General features: G+C 38.1%; 1 protein-coding gene across 2 annotated transcripts in view; it reads right to left on the bottom strand.

Annotated features, from left to right (window-relative positions):
• MED23 (mediator complex subunit 23) overlaps positions 1-19,768 on the bottom strand; it is a 35,467-nt gene that overhangs the window by 10,008 nt on the left and 5,691 nt on the right. Inside the window, exons 8-21 of one of the 2 annotated variants that reach the window (XM_026048187.1) lie at positions 18,758-18,827; positions 17,491-17,603; positions 16,226-16,321; positions 15,613-15,630; positions 9,320-9,520; positions 8,078-8,221; positions 7,319-7,464; positions 6,020-6,265; positions 5,575-5,717; positions 4,835-5,009; positions 3,594-3,757; positions 2,243-2,367; positions 1,551-1,756; positions 303-483 (exon numbers count right to left, since the gene is read on the bottom strand). In XM_026048187.1, coding sequence (XP_025903972.1) covers positions 303-483; positions 1,551-1,756; positions 2,243-2,367; positions 3,594-3,757; positions 4,835-5,009; positions 5,575-5,717; positions 6,020-6,265; positions 7,319-7,464; positions 8,078-8,221; positions 9,320-9,520; positions 15,613-15,630; positions 16,226-16,321; positions 17,491-17,603; positions 18,758-18,827 — 2,028 coding nt within the window. The remainder of the gene's footprint in view (positions 1-302; positions 484-1,550; positions 1,757-2,242; positions 2,368-3,593; positions 3,758-4,834; positions 5,010-5,574; positions 5,718-6,019; positions 6,266-7,318; positions 7,465-8,077; positions 8,222-9,319; positions 9,521-15,612; positions 15,631-16,225; positions 16,322-17,490; positions 17,604-18,757; positions 18,828-19,768) is intronic. The other variant, XM_026048188.1, reaches the window with a different exon arrangement.

Genomic DNA, 19,768 nt, shown 5'->3' with positions numbered 1-19,768 from the left:
TTATGCAATGTAATAAGGCCAATTGTTGCAATAATGCRAATGTAATAATGCCAATTTAATGGTTTACATTATAGAACCAGATAAAGCTTCCCCTGAAGACTCAAAGAATAAAGAATTTTCTGTCCCTAACTGAAGCAATACATTATTTTTACTTGATTGGATTAGCAAATAGTCACTATTAAACCAAACAAAATACCAATGCATCTTTGAAAAGATGATTCCTACAAAACTGACACAGAAAGCAATGACCAAGTATTGCTTCAAGAAACCTACTGCTTCTTAACTTTTAAGGCAGTACTTACCAAACACAGTATCAACCGATCCAATGTTACAATGTTGTATTTCCACACCATATCATTGAGTATCTCAATGCATTTGTTGAGCTGCTGGCCTCCCGCTGAGGTGGAGAACTCATACACCAAGAAATCTGCAAATGTCCTGACATGGGCCACCAAGGCCCGGGCCCCAATTCTTTCCAACACTCTAAATGGAGAGAAAGGAGAAGAATAAAGTCTCCATTTCCTACTTGTGTCAATTCTTGAAAAACAACAAACAATTTTTATTATCCTTTATACATTTCTAATTTGTCCATTTTACAAGAGTGAATAGGTTTTATACAAACATTTTCTTGAAACAAACTCACTCCACCAAGCACAGCAGTAATRTATGGATACTAACTAGATGAAACCCTTCAAGTTCCCAAGCATTTGGGTAGTGTTCTGCTCAGACTCCACATGTTACCCAAGTACAACTGTATTTGTAAATTATACATCACCTTTGACAATCTTCTGCAACTTACTATTATTCTTCCGCAGTGTGTGTTTTAATATAAGCACAGCATTAAAACTTGTTTTTTCCTTACTGCACAAAAGATTACCGCATTTTCCCCAAATAAAATTGTTTCATACAGACAGACCTTACAAGGCCTGAAAAACGAATCATCTGTTTTTCATTACTGTGGAGATGAAGTTTTTACTACTGAGTACAAGTACAGATACTCTCAACACTATGGCTTCTAAAATAATTTTTATCTTAAGCCAGCACAGCAACTTTGGTTAATATTCAGACTTTATTATCAACAACAACAAAAATAGTAGATACATGCTTTATATTTTTTGATTACTGTTTGCAATTGTATGAAATCTTGCTTCGTTACAAATTTAACTCAAATAGCTGGTATCCTTGTCTGTAATTCTCTCCTCAGGAGGAAGATTTATTGCTGACTTCTACATGATAAAATACCTACATCCAAGGGATGGTATCAGTCTTAAATACTGGTCTATTACCATATGTCTTAAATATTACCAATCTGGACATATAGACTAGTCTTAAATACTGGTCTATTACTATATGAAATAGACATAATTAACATGTAATAGATATATATATATATAAATATATATATATATATATATAGCTCCACTTCTTTTTTCCACTCCCTGGAATTGTCTTAAAAAAAAAAAAAAAACATCTAAATTGCAAGCTGCAGGTACTCAAAACTGAAGCTTATTTGCTGTGATACCTTTGAAACTGCAGGTGTTTAAGCTTACCTGTAACCGATCTGATTAATGTGATCAGTATCTAACAGCATCTTCCACAGGAGACAGAGGAAAAGGGGGGGTGAGCCTTGCACAGAGAAGTGGGCAATGATGTCGTTCTCGTTGGTCATGGACTTCCACTTTCGGTACTCCTCCTCCACGTTCTTCTTCAGGTTAAAACGGCTTTCCTGGGGCACGTTGTTCTGCTTGAAGAACACCTGAAGCACAGTAGGCTTTGTTACGGTGCACAGCTGGAAACCTAGAATATGCAGCTTTGCTCCGACTTCATTAGGACATCTTACAGTTTTTTACTTCCACGTGCCGTAAAACAAACTACTAGATGGGGTCATGGCTTCACTGTGACATGACAGCAATTGCCTTGTCAGTATTATGTGACAAGTTGCCATGGTGGAGAAAAGGTCTGCTATAATTCTTCCTTTTATTCTTATTATTTTTTTCTTCTAAATCCAATTTACCTCCTACTGGCAGCATCAGCATGCTAGAACTTGACCCCAGGATACACCAGAAGCATAATAAGTTTTTGAAGAAATATCACTGTTAAAAACAAATAGTTTCTTTAGTGAACTGAGATTAAAGTATCCCATACAGAAGAATCCTATCAACTAGCAAAAAGCATAGGATCCTGTTAAGAGCATAAATTCTCCAAGTTTCTAGGTAGAGGAATGGCTGCTTGAACCTATTACCTGCAAAGGAGCTGGGAAACAGCTTAATGTGTGTGACGCCCAGTTATGAGGAGTGAAACTCATGATGGTCTGCAATATGTCCTTGCACCAGGTTCCCTGAATTGAATCAGAACCTGTGAAAAAATCTAAAGGAAAAAAAAAAAAACATTCAACATGAATGACGTACATTGATATGAAAAACTAATATCATAAATCCAAAGGTATTCCTTTTGTAGCCACATGATTACAGATTTTGCTAGTTCAAAATGGTTATCTTTATGGCCAATTTCCCCCACTCTCCTTTTTTGAGTCTTATTTGCTCCGTGGAACCAGCTGCACAGCATCTTTTTCATGGTGTTAGCAATAATTAAATTATTTTTAGGCTTTCAGCTGAAAATCAATCAAGCACRATTTTAAGGCTTTACATTTAATTTCCTGCAATGCAAATAAAGCATGCTTTTCCTGATGAACTGATCAGACCTAATTTTGAAAACCCCAAGGAAGCTAATCATTATGAAATTGCCAGATGCCRTTTGCACAGAGCTGCTTTGAAGAGAGTGCTCAGCAACACCTTCCCGATTAAGCCAAAAAATAAAACAAAAACACAACTCTAAGCACCACACACATATACAAGTGCTCTTTCTCCCCATCCACCAAAATCCCTGATGTAACATTGAAGGTTGAGCAGAGATTAAACAAAAAAAGGAAAAAAAATGTCCTAACATGACTCTTCCCTTTTATTTTTTGCCACTTTTGTGATGTCTGGTTGTTCTAATTCTTCAGAGAGTCTCCAGATTAGAACTGCATTTCTTGTGTAAATGAAGGAAACAGAAAAATATCTCCCTGAATGCTGAAAAGCCCTGACCTCTGCCACTGCAAATTTGTTAAACATTACACTAAAATATGTTATTAAACATAAACACTAAAATATGCTGAAAATGCCTTATTCCCTTCCCCAACAAAATAAAGCCATAACTTGGACGTTTTCTTAAAAGATAAGCTATAAAGAGGAGGTGGCTTCTGCATCAGCAACATACTTGTGCTGAACATTCCATGTTATTAGGGCAGCTACCAGTAAACTGGCTCACTGAAATAAGGAAACTGGAAATGAAGACAGTGAGAAAAAGCTAGTTATAAGGCAGCTGCCTACTAGATCAATTTTTAAGCAACTTCTGACCGGTACTACTTTAATAATAACATATTCGCCTAAAAATGTTGCCAATATTTTGAAAGAAGATTAGATTAGACGTCAAAACCAGAAACTGATGCAAAAGGTTCTACTACAGTGGCATCTCGGGGACACTCCACTGCACGAGACGCTAGGGAAAGGGCTCGACCTGCCCTTGCCCGGCGCCCCAGGCGCCGCTCTCACCCGTCACATGCGTCGCTCTGGCCAGCGTGAGGATGAGCGCCCTGTTGAGCTCTTCCGACTCGGCCGACAGGACCGTCTTGGGGTCGCTGAGGAAGCGGGTGAACTGCGGCTGCACCTCGGAGCTGCCCAGCGCTGTGATGAGCCGCAGCGCGGTGCTCTCCACGCTGCAAGAGGCGCACAGCACAGTGAGCRCGGGGTACCCACACGGCGGCTTCCGAGACTGCAAAACACTCGCGCCTGCTCTGCCTGTTGCTTCAGCTAATCCAGAAGTACTTTATTTAAAAGTGATATTCTTAGCCCTTGGGAAAAATTAGCATTTTTTGCCATTCGATAAATTTATTTTCAACAATTTAATTATATTATTTCGGGAAAAAAAATCTATAAGCTGTTTTAGCTATTTCTGGATAGCTGTATTTTAAATATATTTAAAATTCAAGTCAATGAAAAAGAGTCTCAAGTCACTGCAATTTGGTGCTCCCTCCTTTRATTTCCTTTTGAACACCTTTGCTGGACTAGCAGACACGGATACAAGAATAAATAAATAAATACATACAAGAATAAATAAATACAAGAACAGAAGAAAAAAAGCAGGAACACGAAATGGGAAGCTGCAAAACAACCTGCCTCCTGAGAGCAGACAGCACTAATCTGTCCTCATTAAAGTAATCAGGAAGCACTGCTTTTGATTTCAACTTTGTTTTTCACTGTTACAGTTGGAAGTGCTTCTCACGCTAGTTAATTTGAAGCAATTTAAGAAACTCTTACAAAACTGCCTCTCAAATCTCAAAGCTATTGATCAGTTAACTACAGCCTAGCTGTGCACATCTAAGCAAACAGATTTATTCCCAAGTCCCGTATTTCACACTCGACACAGGACAAAATTTTAGTAAATAAAAGTAAGACCTTGAAAGTAAAAAGGAATATGCGGAAGTCAAAAACAGTCAATAATAGGAAGACTAATGCCATTTTACTACTCCTTGTTTCATTTTCTTTGCTCATTACTCAGGCTAGAGAGTCAACTCAGCTCCAGTAAGGGAACAAGCACCCGTGACGGGAGGACAGAAGCCAGCAGCCCCCCGGCAGGGCGGCCAGTCACCCTTTTTTGGCGCTGAGAGCCTCTCCAGCAGCACCGGCCGCCCCAGCCGCGGCACAGGCAGCTGCCAGCGCTTCCCGACACGACGGGGCCGCTGCTTCCTGATGTTTCAGGCGGATGAGGCTCGCACAGGGCAGCCCTCACTCACCACAGATGCAGCTGGTTCTGGTTAGTCTGCGGCACAGCGGCCAGGGAATGGAGGTGGCTGAGCAGCTGCACTCGGTAATGGGGCTGGATGTGATGCATGCGGTAGCTGAACATTTCCAGCAGAGTGTGCAGAATCCCCCAGGCGTGCGACTTGAACACCGTGGGCAGCAGCTGACCTTATGGAGAACAGAGTTGGTAAAACACATTTTCCAAGGGATTACTCTCTTTAAAACATACTTAAGAGTACACTGTGGGCAGACAAATACATTGAGCTGCAAGTCAGATATTCAGTTTGGTAACTGCAGTGCTTCTATAGAGTGTATGTRCAAGAAACTGTCTTTAGAGGTCCTAAAAGCAGACAGCTGAATAATCCTGAATAATCTTTTGACTGAACATATATACAGGAGACATCCACATCAAAAGTGTGCAATTAAACAGACTTGCGTCTAATTTAGTAAGAATTTTTAAGAATATCTACAAGCATATTTTGCACATTGCAGCTAACTAGAAAATCTCTGACCATCAGAGTTCCCACAACAGGATAGCATTACACTTACTGCAGTTTACTGCAGCATTAGGGCTAAAATTATGGTTTTATTTATATAGATAGATAATTTATCTATGTACTCATCATATTGCATCATTAGATTTTGCTTGTTTTTTTTCTGTGGCTTGCAGTTACCATTCAAACAGAAAAACGTTACTGAAGGGGAAGAGGGAAAAAAAAAAAATCTGTCTTACTGATAAAGCCTTTGATGCCCAATGACTCTATTTCCATATAAACCAACAAACGGCTGTAGGTTTCCACGAGAGCTGGTGCCAAGGCCAGACTAGATTTGGCATGAGCCAGTTTAATCACCCTTGTAGCTATGCTATGAATCAAGCTAGAGGAGAAAAACAAAACAAAAAACAAAGAGTATTTCTGATTAAAAATTATGTACTTGAAATTTAAGGTTTTTGTTATATAAATCAACAGTCTCACACAAGATATTTTGAAACAAAGAGAAAACTTCCCTGCTGACAATTAGTTATATAAGGACTTACAGATATAAATACTCTCTCCCAAAACCAACCAACAAAAACCAAAAAAAAACCAAAAAAAAGCATAATCACAAAAAAAGTAAAAAAAAAAAAGTACAACTAACAACAACAACAACAACAAAATACAACTGACTGCATCCTGTACCTCATTTTGGCATGAACTGTGAGTGAATCCAAGAGGTTCATTGGCAAAGGGGTGATAGAGCCTGATGCCATGCAATTAGTCCCTGGAAGAGGGATCCTCATATTGCCATTTCCGTAAATGGTCTCCACCAGCACACCCATGGGCAAAGTGAAACACTCTGAATTGGTAGAATATGCATTGCACAGCAAGGCAATCTTGTAGTCATTCATCTGCAAGCTTTTGTTTCTCAAACTCTGTTGCAAGAACCTGCATATCAAAGAAAGGTTAATCATTAAGGGGGCATGGAATGGAAACCAAGCAGAAAACACACATTTTGCACGGTTACAGTCACAAATAACCCCTGTCACAAAACCACTGTAAAACAGTAGGAAAAACACACACTCATCAATCATACCACATTAAATAACTAGATCTTAAGTCCCAGTTAGTTTAATTTCTTACTTCTTAATAAAAAACTTAACTTCTTAATAAAAATAAAAAACCCTATCCACTACTAAATGCTCCAGTAGCAGAGCTGTAGAAAAATCACATCTTGTCTGAGGTTGGAAGGGTCCTCYAGAGATCATCTAGTTCAGCCTCTCTGCTCAAGCAGGGTCATGTCCAGGAAGGTTTTGGGCATCTCCAAAGGAGACTCCACAACTTCTCCAGCGCTCTGTGGCCTTCACAGCCAAGGAGTTTTCCCTTGTACTCAGATGGAACTCCCTGGGTTTCAGTTTGTGACCGCTGCCTCTTGTCCTGTCGCTGGCCACCARCTAAAAAAGGTGGCCCCATCCCAATGCTCTCCCTTACGGGATTTATGTGCTCCAGTAAGACCCCCCTGCTCAGCGTCCTCCAGACTTAAGAGACCCAACTCTCTCAGCCTCTCCTCAGAAGAGAAACCCTATTTAAATACATTTTAAAAACCACCTTTATAAATTAAAGCTACACTGCTTATCATACRCAAACTACCACATTTCTTTCCTTTCAAATAATAGCTTAGTAAAACAGAACAGTCCATTTRTTTCCTGATTCTCCATCACTAGATGCTCACAGTTGTAATGCATCATTTAAAGTGTCATAACAGCATTTAAACTTTTATGAAGTATTTTGAGTTTGAGCTCTTAGCACTGTTTGGCCCTTTGATTAGCCCTCTTATGGAGTGACTGAAGAAATAAAACAGTATCCCATCGCATAGGACCTTATGAATACAGACCTGGAGCTTCTTTTCCCATTACGCCTAAAAACAAACGAACACACAGACACACAGACAGACACACACACACACACACACACACACACACACACACACACAAAACCTACTCATGGTGAAGCTTCAGAGAATGGGGAATGGGAATCTGTAACTTGGAGTTATCACTGTGGGCCTTCCGATTCAGATGAATCCAAATACAAGTCATCGCAAACGCGTGAGTTGACTGGGGCTTGTTAATATCAGGTACAGGAATACACTAGAGAAAAACACAAATGTACATAACATATTTGCATGTATTTATATACAGAAAAACAACTTAGACAAGTAACATTCTCAGTTCTTTTTCTATCTTCCAGCACCATAAACAAAATATTGAAGGGACAGACAGTATTCTTATGCAATTCTAACTCAAAATACCTGGAGGATAATACTACCTTTATTATTATTATCCCTAAAACAGAATGAACCATCTAAAAGCTCAGCAAATATTAAAATTCATATACAAATTCAAGGCATGCTGTTACAAAAGTATATACTTAGACTTGCCTAAGATATGATTCAGAAATAATTATCATACATACATCATAGTAAYGTCCAGAGTAGGTATTCAGTGGTTCACTAGTATTTTCTGGATATCTAACATTTCTAGCATTAGAATTCTCACCACTAGAACCAAAGGTCAACAGCCTTCCCATTAAAAGGAGCATACACACCCTAAAACTCAAGGAATGTGGGGGTTACACGCTCTAGTATATTCGTGCAGCTGAAATAGCCATTTTGTCTCCCTTTTTTGTGCAATAACACCCATCTATTAAGATCTCAGGTGGAATAATAATTGAATATTCATCAGTTTCAAAGAGAGGACTTACTTCCTTCTCAGGATACAGGAGGTCAAAAAGCTTCATCACTGGGAGGAAGTCGGCCAGCGCGTTCTTCTGGATGCTGCCGGAGATGAACTGCAGCAGCACCCACATCAGATGGTCTCTTCCTTTAATGAGGCCCCGGCCTGCCAACTGTTAAACACACTCAGSAAGGGACAGATACCGCACCAAGCAACACCACTGCAAAGATTCCCATGAGAAGAAAAGGGCAGGCTAAAATAGTTCCAGTTTCCACCCATTACTGTTTCAGCTTGAACKGAAACGCAGGTTTTTGGTAAAAGGGCAAAACGGGCACCCTGGTCCTAACAGAGGGACACTACCCAGGAGGGTCACAACTATTAATTTAAATTCTGGTAGGACTGAAAACACATTCAGCACKTGAGGGTCACAGTTCTGAAAAGCAGAAACTAGATGTGTTGTGTTGTAGCCCTGTAGCCAGGTCAACAGAGCTCTGCCACCTCTAGCTGGCAGTGCCATGGGCTTTACATTAACTTTGTATGTCTCACAACCAGAATATCAYGGGCTTGTTTCACCAGAGCCTAAATAAGGATCATTATAGGACAGCAACCTTAGGATTTTGATGCAACTACTTTTCTGGACAACAAAAAGTATCCTACAATGTAAAACGCACCATACATCGTAAATTCAGATGTTACATAGAACCATGAGCCCATGAAGACGAAGCAAAGTGGACTGAGTTTTAAAAACCATCTAAACAGCTTCAAGTGAACCCTGGAGTGARGGGAAAACTCCTCTTTTCCTGCCATCGAAATCAGAAACTGTATTATTGCTAGGAACTAGCAGTAACTAGATAACTTGGACTACAATTGCTAATATCACWGTAACTGGCAAATGATTTCACAAAACACACTGCAAGTACTTTCATTAGACCAACCAGCCATAATTGTGCATCTGTTTACACTGTATGTTTCTTTAGCTCACAGGAACTGTAGTTACATTTTAAAGCCTGGCTGGAATTTGGATGCTATAGCATAGTATYCAGGTCATTTGAATTATGCCACTTTATATCCTGATGCTATCTACTTATATACTATGTGTCTGAATATAACAGAATATCCTATAACTGGATACACTGTAAGAGGACTCAGCTCACACCATGCAACTGGAGTTTATCAGAAATTTAATTCTTACACACCAGATTCTTTCAAAACGAATGGGTGTCCCCAATGAAGTGCGTCTTACCAAGCAGGAGCGACACAAACAATTTACCTTTTGGTGGAGTGATAGGACCATATGAGGAAAACTTGCAAACTGAAAGAGCACAAAGAAAATAAGCTGGCTGGACAGATGCTGCCACAAGAGCTGGCTGGTTCCACCATCRTCAAACTTCTCTTCGGTCTCTGATCGTTCCATGGCATAAACTACCAGATCCACCAGCTGGTCCTCCAGCACAGGACAGCGCTGCTTGTGCTGCAAGCAGAGATCAGACACAGTAGTCCACAAGCCTTGCAATTAATTTCAGAGCTACTGCAGTTGCAATGACAGTACAGTCTTTTGACAGAAGGCTGGGAAGCATGAAATGAAGTCTGAACTTAAGTTAAGGATAAGCCACTGTATTAAAGCTGCACTATGTTACAGGTCACAATGATTTTTATAATRCACATTATGTAATTCCCTACTCAATCTCAAAACACAGATCAATGCCCAAGTAATATTTTCTAATTAAATACATTCATGGAGAATGTTATAAGTCTATACTGTTATTTCAGGAAAAAAAAATCATTTTCTTTTAATATCACTCCCCTCTTTTTTTTTGAAGTCCATTTCAAAAAGTAGGGATCTACATAAAGAAAGAAAAATTATCAAGTATAACACCTAAACCAGAGGAAGCAACCCAATACACAGTAAAGTTTCTAAGGACTATTTCTTCTCTTTCTACCTCTCCTTTTGGGCACAGCCGCAATTAGCAGCAGAATTCACATCTGGTTAGTATCCCATATCAGCTGTCCCACTGACATGGCAACTTTGTACAAGGTAACGCTAAGGCAACGTGAAAACAACTTGACAGGAGTGGTATATATGGTGGTTCTAAATACTTTACAGAACGGAAATTACATATTGCAGTAACGAGCTCTTCAGACGTTGGATTTAGACTGCCACAGTCTTCACAGAGACCTTTGCATAAAACACAGATCATTTAAGTTATACCATCTTTGGTGACTTATAACAATCACTCACAAAAATAACACGTTATATATTCATAGTGTGCGTACATACACACTACCTATAGGCATTACTACTATAATATTGTATACTACAGGTATTCTACTAGCTGTAGTATGGAACTCAGATTATTAGTCTTAACTTTTTAATCCTCATGGATAAGTGCAACATGGCAAGAACCTCGTAGTACTCTGCATTTACTTGTTTACACTGGTACAAAACACTACTAATAAGGTCAAAAGTGTGACATTAAACACACTTCAGCCACTGCAGGTACTTTCRAAATATCAAACCTCCATTTGTGTCATTATGATCTTGATTTAAGAATGGTCACATTTATATTTTCTACGCCTGATGCCTGTAACATAATGTAGCCTTAAAGAAAACATTATTACTTCAATGATACAAAAGAAAAGGAACTGCTCAAAATCTAATCATGAAAACGCAGTCTCCCTTTCTAGGGGGAAAGGCAAAAAAGCAAAAACCCAAAACAAACAAGTCATCCAAATACTCATAAACCATTTTAGGGCTGCCTTAGATGAGTTCTTATGCTTATTAGCCAGGCAGCCTAAAAGTCTTTTTATTAATAGTAAATAATAATAAAAAGATAAGAACGTTTCTGAAGGGAGATGCTTGTTCTACCATTTGCCAACGACAGTCTTTTGCCATGAAAAAGGGATTCTCTTCAAATCAAAAATATAATGCAAGACTGCAGAAACGTGACCGAACGGCAGGAGCAGCATCCCCTGTGGCACAGGCTCTTTGGCAGCTCCAAGTGCAGGAAGCCACCGTTGCCGTCGCCGTTCCTGCAGCGGGCTGCTCAACACCAGCCCCCACGTGAGCGAGAGMGAGCGAGCGAGCGCCCCAATTCCTGTTTCCCCTTGTCCTGCAGCGCGCAGCAGCGCCGCTGGCCCGGAGCAGCCGCCTTGCAGGCCTGCAGAGCGCAGCCCCAGCACCACCGGGGAGAATCGCTGCGTCCCCCAGCCCGCCCCAAAGCCACTAATTATGAAGCAGAGCAGGGTGCAACAGACAAGACTACAACTAGTTYATAATCTAGCATGCAAAACTACTGTGTACAGGGCTTGAAATTTCAAAGTTTGCTAAGCACGGGGTTAAGAGTGTCCGAGAGCCTAAACACGTGAGGCTCTATTAAAGTTATTCAAGAAATACAATGGAAAAATATTACTGTGAAAAAGAAAGCCAGAATTTCCAGTAGGAATTTTCACTATCCTGTTTAACTCTGCGACTGGTTTTAGGAGGCAGAAAATTCAAAGAATAAATTGATACGTTATACTGAAATCACATTTTTTTCCTCCAAGAACAATTTCTAACRGAAAATTTAGCATAATTTAGCATTGTTTCACAATCTGTATCAATTCTTTTAATTCTCCAGTATTATCCTCTCTCCTCAGTGAATATGCTTGTTGCCTAAGGTTTGTAAGTAAACTCTCAGCGTGTTCAAGAGAAGTAAGATATTGTGCTTATCTAAGAGCCTGCAGGATTGGGGTCTTGCTTTATTAACTACTCCTAACTGAAAGATAACAACTCAGTATGTATTGAGATACAAGGATAAAAACCTAAGTGAAAGCTGATGATCACACAAATAAATAGGAATTTATGTTTTGGTATGCCTAAAACAAACTGTTTCTGATTATATATTGGAAAAACAGCAGCCATAACGATAGTATTTTTGTTTCAAAAAATATTTAAAGAAAAGGGTTTTTTTTTTGTAATTTGTTTTAATAAATGTATATACTGCTTTTAATTCTGTAAAGTCTTTAAAGAATTTCAAAGATGTAACCTCACAGCAAATCTTATTAAACTAAAGAAATACAGAAAATGACTGCTACTATGACCAACGGATACTGACATTTCTCTTAAGACCAGTCCTCTAATGGACCAGTGGCACTTTTTTTTYYTTTYMRKWRRWYMRKYCYWAMMRSMAMMAAAAAAAARRRRAAAAWWAARKWWTYCCYWAAAAAAAAAAAAAAAAAGTTGCTGAGGCTATATGCAAGCTACTATGGCTTTCAAAGACTATTGAGAGCTATTGAGAGATAATTTAGCTCAAAAATATTTAATAACTACAGTCTACCTACATTTAAGAAATTAATTATTGAGATCAAATTTTGGAACCCAGGGTCACTGTAAAAGTGTGTCTCAAAAAGTCAAATTCAAAATGCATAAATGAATATGCCTCAAGTAGCTGACAGGAGAGAGAATAAGAGAGACCTCTCAGTTTATTTTTCCAAAACAGCCCTGAAGCCTGGTGCTTACGTAGCGTCAGGTCCTCTTTCAGCCAAGTTCAGTGGACATTCTGAAGTTCTCATTAAAAATGGAGTGAGATTCAACATGGAAATYGCATTTAGGTATCATGAAAAATAAAGTTATTGATTCTTTGGTCTAGGTACCTTGCTATGACAAAACCAGAAAGTACCCAGTATCAAAATACTAGTAAGGAAAAGGAAAGCAAAATTCTGGATACTGTGTCATGTCATTCCTCTCATTTGAAATTTTAACTTCCTTTCCATAGTGTGCGGCCAAATATGAAATACAACCTTCCCTGGGCAAATTCTGCTGGTTTGTAGCCATGCCAGAAAATAACTACTTATTCACATGGACAAAATACAGTATAGATRATTTCCCACTCAGAGCTGCAGATCACCACTGCTTGCTTAAACAGCCAAGTATGCTGCTTAAAAAGCAAATTAACACAATATGTGCTAATTAAAAGTGTGTATAACATTATAGAAACAAAACACCTGAGAATTACTTTTCACTCCAACTCACAGAAAACTAAGTTCAATATAAGCTTAAAGTCARTCATTTAGATGACTGCAGTGTCATCTAAACTTTAATTATGGAGGAAGGACAGTTTCTTTTTTATGCAAGCCTGCACATACAGACAACGTGAAGATGTAAACCAAAATTTTCAAGAGCGACTTCATCATGACTGGCTGAAGACATTAGTAGAGCTATATTTTAGGTAACAAAATTTTTGAGTGCTCTGAAAAAGAGTCTCTAAACTGAATCATTTGGCCTGAGTAACATTAAGCTGTTAATCGCTTTTCAAATAYAATTTGTTACACATCTTCACATGCTTATTTAAAGCTAAATAAGTATGGGAAGAATTAACACAAATAACAGCAAAATAGAAATTGACCAGTTAACAGCTGGACTTAAAGCCATGTATTTGATACAGTATAACAGTCATGTCCTAAAAGCCCCACAAAAAAACCCGTATCCTCATGGGAACGTGTACAAAGCTATAAGCGTATCAAACAACCTTCGTGTTTCTCTCTGCRAGACTAATGGGACAACTAAATTTGTACTTTTTACAAAACGCAAAGAGGCTTTAAACATATTTCTAACATAGTTCTGCTTAATTAAACCAGAACCCAAGAATTTAACTGTTCATCTTCAAGAATATTTGTCACCTCAATTATTTTTTGTGAATTCAGTATTTGTGAATTCCCGTTTAGCTGAACTGTACTTAGTCTGTGACACCAAGAGAGGCAAATGAAGGCTCTAATCCTGCAACCAGATCTGTGAGAACTGCTGACGTGGCCTACACGATGCTTCACTTAAATACAGAAATACCTGCAGAGCAACTATCAAGCCCTGCTTTTTATTTATTTTGAAACAAGCTTGGTACTATTTGCACTTTTACATAGTAGTTATTACCTGTGCCCTTCAAGTCACACAGGTTAGCTCAGTTGAAAATGTGCAGATTACTTATGCTATGATGTTTCATTAGGTGGTTACATTTACAAACACAGCCATAACAAGGAGTTAACTTGCAACTAAACGTAAGGTTTTTTTTTTTAATGTTTTCCACAGTTTTAAGCAGAGTATAACAATATTTAAATAGAACACTCAACATTTCCTCTTCTATGCTGCTATGCTTCCCTACTTGTATGTTCACTGGCAGATCTTCATCAGACTATGTATCTTTATGCTGCTGCAATGGTAGTAGCACAGCTATAGTTCACGTTCTGTCAGCATTTCCTTTATAAGTTACATTCTTCAAGTTTGTTCCTTAGCCATAAAAAGTCATGGCAGCTTGAAACTTTGTGTAGAAACTCCTATACTAGGGAACAAATTTTTAAAAGTGTACTTCAATATACTTCAGTTCATAGCTTTAACTGAATTTCCTTCAGTTATTTTTGCAGGATGGCAAAGTAGGAGTTAAAACTAGTGCTTTTAAAAAKCAGCCTTTTTTGACCTAAAGGCACAGACCATCAATAAATAGTTGGAAAAATAAAATCTGTTCAATAAATATTTTAGTCTTAATCTTGTATTATTTATCAGCTACAAGATTCACAGTGGAATAGTCCAAATGTAGACACAGAAATAGACAGTGAATGCAAATATTACTCATTAGAGCACCAAACCTAGCAGCTCATTCCCAAGGTTTACCATTTCAGCTGCTTTAAAAATTTCAAAAGATTGCTGTACGTGACACAAGGGTATTGTTTGCTACGATATATCTGCACATTCAAAATCTGCACATTCAAAAAAAAACATTCTCCAAATCCAGAAATAGTGTTATTTTATTTTACCTAAAATGAGAAGTATACACAAGGTTTCAGAATCATGTAAATTTTATAGTCAAGTCACAAACCTGAAAAAAGCTTCTTAAATGGAAACACTGACACAACCTTCACTATAGTATTGCAAACAGCAACGCTATTTTATAAATCTCAAATGATTTTTTAAAATAGGTGTGGAATTGCTTATTGTAAAAGAAGGGTTCAGCTATAAACATAGGACCTATCTTACAAACAAAGCCCACTTGGTTGATTTGCTCGGGCCATGAATTGGTTACAAGTAGTCAAATTTCGGAACTATCTTTCCCCTGGTATTTGTATCATTTTTTTTCAACCTAGATTAAAAAATATTAGAATTTCATCTCGAGAAGTTTGTTACAGAGGTTTCCTGATAATAAGGGAACTCCACTAGTAAAGCTCATTTCTACAGTGGTTGTATTTACAATTTTACACCTTTTCCCTCTGTGCAGGGGATGATTTTCCACTCACATAAACAAATCTGAATAATCTCTCCTCATCTGAAAATTCCAGCAGAGTAGAAATTCTAATGACAGATACGGGAAAGAGTAGCAGTCCATTCCAACTAAAACGTTGGCATCAAAGGACCACCGAGTGTCAGTTTTACTTTTCATCTCCTCTATCGCAACAGATTTGCCAGGAGAATTTGCCCTTGTTTAATGGTCCTGCCAATTTCAAGCCCTGACTGTACACGTATTTGCTAACTGGAATCAGTGGCTACGAAGCGGCCAGCGTATCGTTAGTCACAATACAACAGTAAGGTTGTGAACATACCTGAGCAATGTTCAAGGTCTAGAGCATTGGAGGATGGGCAGGACAAGACAGGACAGAACAAAAATAAAGGAAGAAAAAAAGAAAAGACAAAACAGTGACTATGAGGCCAGCCTCAAGGAACCCCAAGTCAGACCAAGCCCTCCCCTTCTAAGTTAAAAAGAAAGAAAGAAAAAAAAGAAACAAAACCCAACACAAAATCCAGCTTTCCACTATTCGAGTATTACAACATGCCAATAGAGCAACACMTAACAATGTTTTGGAAGCTAACAATATGAACAACGACTATTYTCTTATTTTTTGAGATAGCAGTCACCTACTGTCTGTCAAAGGTATACTTGAGGCTGGCCTTATAGGAAAAAAAAGCAATGCAAAAAAAAAAATCATATTTTAAATCTCTACTTTTCAATTTAACATTGGTAAAGCAATATACAAATGAGAGAACAACAGTGTCCAATTAACCTAATATGATTTCATTAAAAAAAAAAAAATAATAAAAAAAATCACCATCTGGACCTAAACTGTTTTGCTTAGTTAGCTATAGCAAAGAAAAGAGAAAAAGAATAGTGCAGATTCTATGCAGAATTAAATCACATGTTACAGCACAGTACAGTACCTGCTTATTCAGACCTAGCATATTGCAGACCATATCCCTTGAATACGGTTGTTCCAGCACATATCTCAACAAAGCAGTCTGTGGCTCAAACAGATCCTTCAAAAAAATAAATAAAAAAAGGCACACATACAAACATATATTGCCTCAACATTACGCTTAAAGCTACCGTTTAACCGAGTTAATGCAAGAACGAGAGCTTTTATCTCTGCAGATATGAATTGCCTGGTGGCAAATCCTTTTGCTCTCCAACACCCGAAAGAAAGGAATAAATAATCACAGTGCAAAGGACGGGCAGATTTTATGAAGATCAAGTAGAGGGGAAGACTATCAAGAACTCAGTGGGAACCACGTAAGACAACTGAGGATGCACGTGACACAGGTCCAGTAGAAACATGAGTAGCATGGGAAAAAACAAGGATGGAAGAACTAACTGCTCACTAGATCTTCCAATATCTGAATCCATTAAAAAGGGCCAGAATTTGAATCAAAACAAACAGAAGGTGCAGACTGCTCGTGAAACACGTACTGAGTTATGGAACTCCTTATCAAAGGGACGCTGAAGATGCTAGAATTTTATGTGGACTTGAGAGGAGAAGGAACATATGTTTGAAGAGGAACTCACTGACTAAACACACAGAAACAACATCTGTCTCAAGAAACCCCATCCTGGAAATGCTTGCAGACTGAGAACACTACACATGCCTTTATATATATCTATCCATACACGCGCACACACACACACACGCGCACACAGTCTTTATATTCTTCCTTAGAAACCAAGAGTACTGGGTATCAGATCCCAGACAAAGTGAGTTTTATTTCTGATCCTTTATGATTCTTAAATTCTTTCACTAAATCACTATTTCACACTCTTAAGGCTAAAATTCAAATAGACTATATTTAAATGTCAATTGCAAAGTTTTCCTWTAAAATAACAAAAAACACAGAAATTACCTTCCCAGTCTCCTCCTCCTCGCCTAATCTAACTTCCAATCCACTCTCTGCACTCACTTGCTCCCCTGCAAGCACACACGAAGAATCTCTTGCTCTTCAGCACCCCCGGCAGCAGTCACACCAYGCACTACTTTAAAGTCATCCGTACACAGACTGAAAGCACTGAAATTTTTAACATAGTGAAAACACCTAAATACTCAGTGATAGTCTAATTAGAACGACAGGATATTCAGAACTGAAATGAGTTTATTTTCCCCTAATGATAGCTTTGTATTCACTGAATACAACTTAAGAAGCTTAATAAAACATACCTTATCATATGGTAAAAGACCTTTCAAAGGGAAGCGCAGGGTTGTAGGATCCAGCTTCCATGAGTTACACATGGCACCCGAGTTATTTACCACAGGGAGAAGACTACAGCGACCTACGTGCAATGAAACAGTGTAAATTCTAACAGAGTGAAACAGGCCTGTTGTTTAAACATGCTGATTAAAAAGAGGCCTGAGACGCTTATGTTTTCATTACATTTCCACTAATTTAAAAAGGAACTTCAAGCTTTATTTGTCTCAATGGAAAGCTCACTTTTTATCTAATAAATYATAAAATAAGAAGTTAAATCTGATAATCTTCTCAGTCTGAATAGAGTGGTTTGGAGCCCCTAGTGTCCTAACAGGTAAACATAAAAATGTTTTTTTTCAGTTTGACTTCCACAGCTTTTACTCTTCAAATCRGCAGTATTACCAGGACATAGTCCAAAGCAAAACTTATTTATATTTTTATATTTGCCCTGTGGTCACCTCTGAACTGGCCACTTCTACCTACAAGATATATAAAAATTAATCTGCAATGCCCGAGTCATACGCACAAAAGCTATAGCATAGTAAATAAAAGAACAGCTACATGCTTTTGAAACATGAAATATTTGGGAGTATTATAAACGGATTTATCCTCTTAATCTCTGCATTAAAGAAGTTCAGCTGCAATCAACCTTGATCACAGCTAAGAAATAATAATGCTCTTATTAAATTACTCCATTCTCAAATTATACAGAAAACATTTTTATCCTTTTAAATAAGACAGCAGCCAACATCACAGTTTAAACATCCAAACTTTACTCCTCAAATTGCTAATAAGAAATGAAGGGGGGCTTTTCTTCCACAGAAATAGGGAGCCAGTACTCATCTGAGCTATGGGGTGCTCACCCAGACATCTGCAATGACAAGGATAAAGCTACATAGAAGCAAAAACTCCAGTGGAAGTGTGAAGTCTAAAAGATTCCATGACTGATACAGCCCTGGATCTGTCTTAGCTTGAAATCCTCAAAAATAAAAAAGCTGTACTTAGGCCTACTTAGTTCAGTATTTAGTTCAGTAAGAAACAAAGCAGAGGCCAGATTAGAAACTAAATAGCCTGGTAGCAAGAAGTTCACTGTCAGTTAATAGTCAAAAATGATCCTGAATTAAAAACTAAGTCTGAAAATAAACTGCCGAGAAAAAAAGATAATGAAAAGATAAACAAAAACATAAATGAACCATAAGATCTAAATAATTTTGCTTAGATGAACATTTCATCTCTTACCACAAATGGAATTTATTCTTGCTGTTGGTCTGAAGGTATCCACAAAATCCGACACTAAATTACCTAGTAACTGTGTGAGGGAAAAAAAAAGTTACATATATAGAACCAGGATGCCTAAAAATAAATCATGCTTTTTAACAAAATATAAAGMCAAAATAATTTGCTTCCTAGACATTTCAGAGTCTAAAATCCCGAAAGGAAAAACGTAACCCCATAAAGATGAGGGGAAAAAAGCACTCTTCTGACCTTGCACTCAAATGAGAATTAATGTAACTGTTTCTCATAAATGTATCSTATTAGTTCAGTGCACACTACTCAGTGATGGCAATTCCAGCTGGATATCATTTTTACAAAGTCGATTCCACAACTTCACCTTAGACTGGCTCAGGAGAGGTCAGGGACAATTCTCCAAATTAATTCCAGAGGGTCAGGATTTTATTCTTTGGAAATACCTGGCTATTTTAACAGAATACAAAGCCAAAAATAATCCATGTTTTGTTTTTAAGGAGCCATCAACCCATCAACTGGTTTTGTTGCACCAAACTTACCAAATAAACAAATAACAGAACTTAAAAAGAAAACACTGATCTGGAAGTTTAAGTGGTTTCTTGTCTTCAAGCACAAAACAAGCACAAGGTAGGCAAGCATGAAGTGCATTCCCAAATTTATTGAACAAGAACAACTCAATGCTTCATGAGTTTTCAAAATCAGGCTAGCTGTACAACCTATGCTCTGAACTACAAGCAAAAACACAGGCAGCTGCTGCTGCAATTATAACAAACCTATATCCTTAATCTAAGGGCCTAAGCACAGAACATTTTCTTAAATATTATTTTTAAACCACCATTTAGTGATGGAGCAGCTCATCCTGGCTGCTCTCTCCAKACACATGGAGGAGAAGRWGGTGCTCAGGAGTAGCCAGCATGGATTCACCAAGGGGAAATCCTGCTTGACTAACCTGATCACCTTCTACAAAGGAATATCTAGCTGGATAGATGAGGGCAGAGCGGT

The sequence above is a fragment of the Nothoprocta perdicaria genome, unplaced genomic scaffold, assembly GCF_003342845.1.
Source record: "Nothoprocta perdicaria isolate Ctin4 unplaced genomic scaffold, notPer1 scaffold_52, whole genome shotgun sequence".
Classification (NCBI taxonomy): Eukaryota; Metazoa; Chordata; class Aves; order Tinamiformes; family Tinamidae; genus Nothoprocta; species Nothoprocta perdicaria.
The sequence above is the reverse complement of the archived record's forward strand: the minus strand, read 5'-3'. Positions and strand labels throughout refer to the sequence as shown.